Source organism: Apaloderma vittatum, unplaced genomic scaffold (assembly GCF_000703405.1).
Source record: "Apaloderma vittatum isolate BGI_N311 unplaced genomic scaffold, ASM70340v1 scaffold16410, whole genome shotgun sequence".
NCBI lineage: Eukaryota > Metazoa > Chordata > Aves > Trogoniformes > Trogonidae > Apaloderma > Apaloderma vittatum.
In genome coordinates, this window is record NW_009695905.1 from 82,233 (window position 1) to 92,667 (window position 10,435).

The 10,435-nt window shown below is 39.1% G+C and overlaps 1 protein-coding gene across 1 annotated transcript in view; it reads right to left on the reverse strand.

Moving 5' to 3' along the window:
* The window catches only part of COL5A2 (collagen, type V, alpha 2), a gene marked incomplete at its 5' end in the record, with an annotated part of 30,050 nt that extends 19,960 nt beyond the window's left edge, over positions 1–10,090 (reverse strand). The window contains 12 exons of the mRNA XM_009872683.1: positions 270–322; positions 531–603; positions 1,013–1,111; positions 1,219–1,263; positions 1,721–1,819; positions 2,703–2,756; positions 4,558–4,602; positions 5,463–5,516; positions 6,711–6,755; positions 6,954–7,007; positions 7,739–7,792; positions 10,037–10,090. Coding sequence (XP_009870985.1) covers positions 270–322; positions 531–603; positions 1,013–1,111; positions 1,219–1,263; positions 1,721–1,819; positions 2,703–2,756; positions 4,558–4,602; positions 5,463–5,516; positions 6,711–6,755; positions 6,954–7,007; positions 7,739–7,792; positions 10,037–10,090 — 729 coding nt within the window. The remainder of the gene's footprint in view (positions 1–269; positions 323–530; positions 604–1,012; positions 1,112–1,218; positions 1,264–1,720; positions 1,820–2,702; positions 2,757–4,557; positions 4,603–5,462; positions 5,517–6,710; positions 6,756–6,953; positions 7,008–7,738; positions 7,793–10,036) is intronic.
* Between the last annotated feature and the right edge of the window lie 345 nt (positions 10,091–10,435).

A 10,435-nucleotide genomic window follows, 5' to 3' on the forward strand; every position in this document is an offset into this window, starting at 1 on the left:
GAAAGAAAAATGGTTTTTTCAGAAATTGTCGATAAACTTACAACTTCTCAGGTATGTTGAAACAGATTGCTTTCTAAACATCATAAATCTTTTTCCAAATAAAGGAGAAAAAATAATAGTTCAGTTTTGAACCACTTTAATAAAGCAGATTTTTAGCATCAGCTTTTCTCTTTTACAATCGATAAGATAATATCTCATTATCTCAATATCTATTATCTCAATTATCTCAATATCTAATTGATAAGCTAATATCTCAGTAAGAAAGGCACTATGAATAAACTGTCATTCTCCAGTTTGGCTGTACAGTGCTTCTTACAATCACCTACACACAGAAACTTGCATTTACAAGTTACAAAGCTGCAAAGGATTCAAAACTCGGTGAGGCTCTAGTAGAAATTCTCCAAGGAGAAGACAGACAGGTCACTGCGGTTTGTCTTCCACAATAGTTACATTGTGATTACGAGCATCCTGAAATTTGTAAGAATCTATTCAAAACCCTCATGGCAAGCCTTTGCAATTCCTTTTCTTACAGGGCATACGGAGACTTACAGGTTCACCTTTAGGTCCTGCTTCTCCCTTGAAACCTGGGACACCGGGATCTCCCTGAAAACAAACACAGGAATAACACCCATCAGACTACAACTCTGCAGCAGTCATCTGACCTTTTGAATTATAAGATAGAAGAACACTTCCTAGTTTAGGAACCAGTTGTAACAGCGTAACAGGATATTTATAATGGTTTGTCTGTCCCTTAAGCATGCGTGTTTGTTATAATGTTACCAAGACAAAAAATTTAAATGAGAGAATTTCTGGAGATAACACTTCCTGTTCATCCAGGTTTATATAGACACTCTTCTTTCTTAGACCCTTAAGAAAGCAAAACCAGTATTTTGGACACACAGAAGGTTCAGAAGATCCAAGTCTCAGCATTCTCATTCGAAGGAACCCCACTGCTAATCACTAGTTTAGTTTCAGAGACTGACACATTTGCAAGGTGTTGCAATTTCCTTACCGGCTGGCCTCGAATCCCAGGGGGCCCAGTACTGCCTTGTGGTCCTGGGGAACCGGGTGGACCTGGCAAACCATGGGGGCCCCCAGTGCCCGCAGATCCCTACAGATAGAAAGAACAGCAAGCACAGTAAGGAAACATAATAAAAATAAAGGAAATAAAATAAAATCGCTGACATAATCTCATCAACGGGCAATACGATCACTTACGGTAGGGCCCTTAGCACCTGGAGAACCATCTGTTCCTTCAGCACCCTGAAGAGAAGGTACCAGTCATTAAAATTAGATGTATCGAGGAGGGTATATGATAGCAAAAGCAGAAAAAGATATTTCAGCCACTTCGCAAGACCAGATAAGAAAGGCTATTAAGTAAATACAGCAACGTGTTAATCTCCTTGTGCAAATGCTAGTACGGGTGACAAAGCATGGAAGTTCATGCGATTTTTAATCTTTCGGATCTTCTGTTTAAGCTTAAGCTTTAAAGTACTTCTCGGATAGACTGTAGCAAGCTGTGTAACTTGCAGTTTTCCAAGTTCTTTTAAGGAAGTAATGAAAAGCTACTTTCAACAAAATAAACACAAACCAAATGAATGAGATCTTCTCCTTTCCTGGTGAAAAAGTGATCTGGGCAGCACTTGGCGTCTAACAAGCGGGAATTTACCAGGCAATGCGTGCAAGCTGAGCCCCAAGGAATACAACTGAATGTACTTACGGGAAGACCTTGTGACCCAGCTGGGCCCTGGGGACCTGTTTCACCTCTTTGCCCTTGAGGACCTTCAGGACCACGAGGACCCGTGGGACCTGCTTCCCCCTAGGATTTCACAGAAGAAAAGAACTAGAGATCCTTTTGTCCTGAGAAGCACCTCTACAAAGTAGCTAAGGAGCAGGTGTACTGAGTTTATAAGAGAAAGACAATTCAAGGGTTTGAAAGAGCTTATTATCATTAAAATAAATATAAAAATCCCTGTCAGATTGGACTGGATACTCCAATAAAAAAAAAAAATCCTCTGGCATCTCCTTTGAATTTTATCTTCATATAGCAAATAGGCCTTTTGGAACTGATGGCTGCTAATATCACGTACTCAGAACTGCAGTCCATACCTTCACATTCTCCTTAGCTTTTCTGAGTTCAGAGCAGCTATTCCAATTTTACATCATTTGCTGATCGAACTTGAAGGTAGCTCCTCTCTTTCAAAAGCTTCCATTCATGACGTGACAGCCTCTCCAAACAGTCTCTGAGGTACTGAGGAGTGCTTGACCATACCCAAACATTCTTCAACATGCACTCAAAGGTCTAGCATTTAATTGGATAGGTTACGTTAACACTCTTACTAAGACTTGTTTCCAAAAAACCTGTTTCATGAATAGTGCCAGCTGTGCAACCATCCAAAACATCTGCTGAACTTGGCTACATGACTGAGTTTTCTTCTTATTTTTTTCTAGGAACAAAGAGGAGCAACTGCATGGAGGGCAAGTAAAAAAAGTATCAGAAATCTGTGTGAGTTGTCTTTTTTGGCTTTGGAAACATATTCTCCAGGCTAGGAAAAAAAAAAAAAGATGGCTTCTGATTTCTATCTTCTCTCTCAAGGTCTTGACTAAGATTGATTTCATGTCAGTCTGACCTCTGTGTAGCCTAGTACATATTTTTAAATTCTATGTGGTCATATATATTAAAAATACATTTTTATTGTTACCTTTACACCGGGAACACCTGGAAAACCTGGAGAACCAGTTATGCCAAGTGGGCCCTATAAAAGACAGACACACAAAGCTGTAATTCTGGTGTTCAGACCATGCAGAACGGTATCCAATCATCGGACAAATATAGTTCAGGGATTAAATGTATTTTTTTAGCTGCAAAACATTTGTCCATAACAAAATCAAAGTAACTATAAGTTATATACCTTTTACAGAATCATCATGCAGTATCTTAACAATGTATTTATTGACTGCAGTAACGTCACAGCTCCTGATTCAGCTATTGATGCACAAATCGCAATGTTGACAATCATTACAGCAATTGGTTTTCAGTTTTTAACAAAATATTACGTGTTCTCTTTTTATATATATGCTACTCCGGTACGGAAGTGAAAAGGTATTTGTTAAGCGATCACAATTTTTCCTACAGAATGTAGCAAAGGAGAGCTTCAACTCTTTTAAATTTCATAGAGTAACCTAGAAAAAAGACATCTAATTGGAACAATGGGTTGCTGCACAAGACATCCAACAGACCTCACTACCACGCTACAAACTCTCTGGATAGCGGCACACAGTGGTAATAAATGTTCACTACAGCGCTGCTCCCAGGCGATGCCTCTCCGTCTTTGCCTGATTTTTCTCTCTTTTTGTAAACTATGATGCATACTGCGCAAAAATGTTCTATGCAATAAAGCTCTGCTGACAAACTTAAGCAGAACAATCTGTCCCACTGAGCACTAATTACAGACAACATTTCTGCCACGACCTTGTGCTGGATTTCTACAGGACTGATGTAACAGCTCACTAAGCAGATTTTTGAAAACCCGTGTCCCAGCTTGTAGGATCACAATGACACGTGTGTCAAATCTCTCTCTCGTTGCAGGAAGAATTCCAGAAGCCTGCACTGACCCAAATAATGCATTTCATCAACACTTCATCCAACGAGAAACACTGGCATTAAGGACCAGTCTCTCCTTCGTAGGACTACATGGGATTTTACCCAAAATGATAGCCTACCAATTCTCATGTCCAGTGTAGCTGAGCCAAACCAAAATTTCATGCTCCATGTAGATTTTCATAGCTTGGGACTCAGTCTTTCTTTAAACAGTGTTATTTATTCTCAGTACAGAAGAATCTTTCGGTTTAAAGTTTCTTTCAGGATACATTAAATAACTGAGGTTTGCAGCTTTCAGACATGCACTTTCTGAGCTTCTGTTATAGCTAATTATTTCTTAACAAACTTCATAATAAAAGTGTGTTCATTAAGATGACACAAGTAAATGGATGTTGATCAAGACATAACACAAAGAACATGCACAGAATGAAATTTTAATTGCGAGCAGCTGTGGTTTAGGATTTTGAAGGGGTTTTTGGTGTGATGGTTTTGGCTTTTTTGTTGATTGGTTTGGGGTTTTTTTAACTGAATATCATAAAGTGACAAAAGTTCACGTTGGCTGCATCAACAGGTAGAAACTGTCAAGCACATTCCAGAACTAATGCTTTCAAAAAAATACTAAAAAAAATAATTATAATGCCACGTTATTAAGGGGGAAGTTGACCTTGCACAAATAGTACAAGTTCATCACAAGCATTTGCAAAAGCAACAAGTAATTAACTGCATGTCTGAGAACAATCCCTCTTGCTTAAAATCTTTAGATGAAGCAAACAATGGAGTATGATTTCTCAGAGGCCAGCACTAATGTTATGATGAGTAGAACTAGGAGTCACTTACAGATAATTCCAGGTGCACTTGCTGTTACCAGCAACTGCCAATAGCTTTTGTGCTGCTTCTAGTAGGGTTAAAAAGCAAATACAAGGAAAAAAAAATAGATGATTAAGAAAGAAACCTACCATGGGTCCTGGCTTCCCAGGCATACCGTGCTGGCCACGTCCACCCTAGATATCAAAACAGAGAGGATAGAATATCATTAAGAACTCTATTTTTTAGTTATTTATTGTTAGCATTTATGATAACAATCATACATACTAAATCGGTCAAAACAATGCTGGGTTGCTGAGAACTCCAAACATTGGCATGGAAAACTCCTGGAAAAAATTACACTCCCCCTCAAGTAAATGGATTTCCCTATTTTCAGAGAAGCCAATATTTTGACACTATAATTGTATGGAGCACATAACATAAATGGTGCACATAAAAGTCATGGGAAGAAATGCCAGAAACAACACCACTTGACACTGGACATAAAGCAGCAGAAAGAAATTTCTACTCAAATATGATCTCATGTCAAGGCTAATTTCTCTTTGTGCTGAAAAGCAATATAATTTTTAAGACAGTTTTATCGCCTGGAATCGAATTATAAGACTTAATTTAAATGGAAAGTCTAGATTTTCGTTCCAAACTTTTTCTCCAGACAAAAGCAATGTGGATTATTTCTAGTTCAGTAATCTTTGGTGAAAATAGCCTCTCAAGAGAAATTTCACGGAAATAAAGAAATTTTGGTATCACAGAAAGAAGTGTTGTGATGGCATGTGACCTCATGGGCAGTTCTGGTAAGAGAAATCGCCACACAGCTAGCATTCTGCATTTAAAACTGGATTTGACTTTTGAAATTTCCAGTAAAGGTCTCACCCCACAAAACTCTGCTGGAGCCTTGATTTTCTTCAACTGCAGCAGAACTCACCACGGAGCTGAGTAGCAGTCACAGGAATAAACATTTTCAGGCTTGGGGATTTGAATTTAGGTGAAATAAAGAAAGAATTATAAAGAGAGAGAAGGAAGAGAAGATCCTACTTACAGGGGCACCCTGGGGTCCAATTCGACCTCTCTCGCCTGGCATTCCTCTAGGTCCCTTGATGAGAGAATGACAAGGGCATTATTCAGGAGTTTATCACAGCAGAATAACAGAAAGGGTTATACAGTTAACTCGTCTTTGCCCCCCAGAGTGAACAAATGCCACTTCCTCTTTTCCCTCTCTTTTTCTTCTTTGTCTTTGATTATTACTTTTTTCCTTTTTCTTTTTTTTTTTTAAATTCTTGACTTTTCCTTTGCTTCAAATAAGTTTTGCACCGACCGCATCGCTCTTGGGTGATTTTCTGCACTATCTTCTTTATTTGCTTTTATCAAGAACTTGATTAGGATTACCGAGAGTACAAGCATGACAAGGAGAGATGACATGAACAACAGTTCCAGAACCAAGTTATCTTTTTACCTCCTGCAGATATAGCAGGAGAAAAGCAGAAGCTTACATAAATCCTTGTAGCCTCACAGGTTTGCCCAGTGGAAATTTGATAGACTGTAATTTCTCTTTTCCTATTTCAACAGTATTTTCAGTTTTAAACACATTAGAATAAATTCTGTATATACTCACCAAGGTCAATAACGCAATCTCATTTCCTACGGCTCATTTAAGACCTAGGTTCCACTTTAGAGATATTACATTCTGCAGGATGCAAGACAACGCTTCGCGGAGAGATGTCATTATCTGACATTAGAAAGGTGCTTCACTTCCAGAAGCACTGCTGAGAGTCAATTTTTGGCATATTACACTGCTCACGACTACACAGTTGTCCAAAACTTCCTCTGAATGAAAAACTACTCTGAGAAAGAATTTCTCAGTTTCATTTCCACATCATGCACACTCATCCTCACACCATACCCTCCAAAATCCTCTGCCCATGGTTTTCTTAGCTAGTGCATTTCTGACCTAAATTTTTCCTTTTCTATCTCAGAGCAACCTAACCCACGTTTTCCCATATTGAAATCACTCCATATGAAGCATCAACAAATAAAAAATATATTCTGTCACCTGACACTTACACGGGTAGGTGAAGAATCACAAAACCTACTTCAACCTTCTGTTGAGCTCTCTGATTTATTGTTATTATCTATGTCCGTGAATTGCAAAGAATAACAGCTTATAATAGACCAAATTTACTGTTGGTGTAATAGAAAATAAAGCCTTAATGAAGAGAAAGTGCCTGTTGGCAAGAGCTTCTACAACCTTAAAGCCACTTCCGTGACAGCCACCGCATGGTACACTCACCAGAGGACCCGTTGCCCCCATGGCACCTGTTGGTCCAGATTCTCCCTGGAAATGGAAGTGAAAGGACACAGTTAGAAGAAGAAAAGAAGGTTCACATTTCAACCCCGCCCTCCACTTCGGGTTAGACCTAAGAGGCAGATCTGCAATGCCCTCTCTGTGCACCCAAAAGATCCACTAGATCTCATTGTTTTGGCATTATAGAAAACATGCTTAAGTACTTTGTTCTTTGAGCCATGAAAATACCTTTGCTCCAGCTGCTCCAATTTCACCTTTTGGACCATCAAGTCCTTTCAATCCCTGTAAGATTTATGAAACATGGAGAAATTGTATTTAGATACATACACACACAGAGGACTCATTATTAATTTTAAAATAACTCGACACTAAAGTGTTAAGATCGACTCTGAGGTGGCAAGAACAAGAAAGGGAAAAAAATACAGAAGAAAAAAACCCAGATGGAATACAGTTTTTAAACATCTCCTAAATGGAAACCACTTGTACAAGGCACATTTCCTTGGATTTCACTTCCTTCTTAAAACAAGAACATTTAAAAAAAAAAATCCTAAAGCAACAAGAAGGAGGCTCTGAGCCACAGGAAATCTATTTATTCCTCCCTGAAGTAAAATTCTGGCTAGAAGTCTTTGTAATTTGTAATCACTCCATGTTGCAAACATACCCACCTCTCAAGTTCCCCACCCTAACGCAAGACTTGCCAACAAAGTGAGAGAACTGTCAGGTTTGTGCCTCCTGAAGCTTGGCAAGGCTCATGCGAGCTCCTTCCAGATTCCCAGATCATTTGAAAATCCAATTAAGAAAGCACTAGAGAATATAATACCGAGGTCAGCTTAAAGGGGAATAGTGCTGATTTTCTGCAAGGCCCTCTTTCTCTCAAATGCCAGTGATTCTGCTGCAACTGGCAGGACTAAAAGTGTGGCCAAGTTCATTCCTAATAAAACAGAAGTTAAGCATCTTTGTACTGAAGCTGCCTGGAAACGTCATTTGTAACGAGAGGGTAAATCTTTTCTTACCCTGTGACCCTTGAGACCTGGGAGACCAGGCGCACCAGGAAAGCCTCGAGGCCCCTAAACAAGAAAAAGAAAAAAACAAATAAAATCCCTCCTTCTGCCAATAAACCCAGTGACAACGCAGCTAACAGCATGACAACATGCTATGAAGTTAGACAGTCTCAGCATTACGGATATTTCCACTGATTTTAAAAGCTTTATTATCTACACTGGTGTACGATCACACCTCGAACAGAAATAACAACTAGCAGTAGATCAAGTTTTCAAGCTTCCTACGAAGAAACATTAATTAAAGAGAGATCAAAACTCAGAGCGAGCATTTAAAATGAAATAGAAACTGAGACCAAACTGCAAAGTGTATGTGTTCTTTCAGAATACATGAGTCGAATAGCATGATAAATCACTGCTATTCAAACCTCTTTAGCAATTAAACAAAAGTTGCCTTGCTCCTACCAACTTTCCCAATTTCTTTTTCAAGAAAGACTAAATAAAGGGAGCTACATGCTTCGTGTCAGAATATTGGTGACATGAATTTATAACATAAATCACATTAACACCTTCATGTTGTCAGACAACAACAGTTCAGCAAACTGTTTAAACACGTAATTTCTTCCCTTTTTGGTACCTCCAAACCAAAGTGCTCAAAAACATTACAGCTCATACCTTTTGGCATAGCAAAAAATCACAAAGCTGTATTACAGAAAATGAAGCAACACTCATCTTCAGAGGAGCAAAAAAGAGTATTTGAGATATCAGCATTAGAGAACTTCACATCCAGACAAGCTGTTTCCTTATTAGCATCAAGAAACGTGAAATAGGGCTTTGTCTTCCCACAGTCAATTAAATGGATAATGTTTGATCATGAAATTCAGTGGGAAATTGCTCCCGAGTCTTCAGGCTCCTAAAGGGAAAATTACTTTTAAAAGCAATTACATTTCTGAAATGAATATATGAGATTGCTTGAAAGTATTTCTACTCAGTGAGTTTCTCAGTGAAGGATGAATCTCTGTTGTCGTACAAAGTCTTGCGTGTAAAATTGAAATGGTACAAATTATGCTTGTTCAGCCTGAATGTAGCCCATACAAATGATTTATTTGGTCTCTGCTCAGTGGTGTATTTGTATCACCTTATACAACCAGAGCAATCAAATGATGAAGGGCACATGCAGGACAAGCCAGGAGGCAAAGAGGCGAATCGTGTACGAGGGGAAGCAGCAGGCATCTCCACAGCAGGCTCTGAGCCTTGTCATTGAGCACGACACAGCACGCTTCATTGATCAATTACCAGGGTATTCCATGGTGTTTTCCAGATTTTTGTGTGTGTGTGTGCAGCTCTAGTACTTCTTTCCTTCATTAGAAAGTCTTCTAAAAGACAATTTTGTTGAGCAAAACAGCTTGATCTGAACAGAACAATACCCAGCAGGCTACATTTGCCTCAAGCAGCTCACAAAGCATTGTCTTTGATCCATAAAACTTGGGAGGAGAGCTTAGGAAACAACACTGCCTTGTTAAAAAAAATCATTTCTCTCTCCAAGAGATCATATCTCCAGCTGGAAACAAAATTGCCAGGCAAGAACTGGATGCTTAAAAAGAAAAAGAGGCAGCTTAAGACATGATGTGTATAAGGCGGCTTCAGTTCTGGGATTTGTCTGTCCCCTTTTCAGCCACACTACAGCTCCCTCCTGGGTACAGAAAAATGACCAATGAAGGCAGAACTTATAATCTGGGCCAAAAATATATAAGATTAGAAAATTATGTCATTTTATCATCAGATTTACCTGCTTTCTTTTGTTTCTAGAGCAAACCATGACAAGTATCCTCTACAATACATTTATGCACTATTTGGAAAACCTTCAGCCACATTTGCATATCAAAAAATTATATAAAAATATAATTGCATACAAACCTCTCTTGCCCTGCCCTCAGACTGTCACAAAGACAAATCGTGTCACCCTCACCTGACAGGATTTTATAGTCCCTAAGCACTTCTTGCATGATTGTGAATGATCATGTGAAATGGTGGGAAAAGGAGAACAACTTGTACGTATTGTCATCTGTTTTATCCATATGTCATCCAAGAAACAGTTGAAACATCACCCACAAAATGGATCTCTGGATTAATTCAAGGACTTTTGCATCACCTGTTTTTGTCTGGAGCCATCACACCCATCTGGATCATTAGAGTAAGCTAACACATTTACTTCAGAAATCGAATGGCAGAGCTTTGCACTCACTATTAAAAGAGATAGTGGTGACATAAGTCTGATTATTTTGCGAAAAATGTAAAGAATCATGCTCTTACTGGAGATCCTGGAAATCCAGGCTCACCAGATTGTCCTGGTCTACCAGGTTCACCCTAAGGAAAGAAAAAAAAGAAGGAACAACAAAAAGACATTCACATCAGTATTACAAAGCACACATGACCAGCAACGTGCATTAGACACATTAACTTTAAAAAGGTTTTTGACAAAGGGTTGTGGGAACCAAAGACTGAGCCCAAAACACATCTCAGCATCACGAGACGGTGCTGCGAAGGAGTTTCCCTGTGAATTACAGAATCACACAGAATCACAGAATCATCCAGGTTGGAAAAGACCCTTGGGATCATCATGTCCAACCATTAACCCTACTCGCAAGTTCACCCCTAGACCATATCACCCAACACCACATCCAAGCGATGCTTAAACACATCCAGGGATGG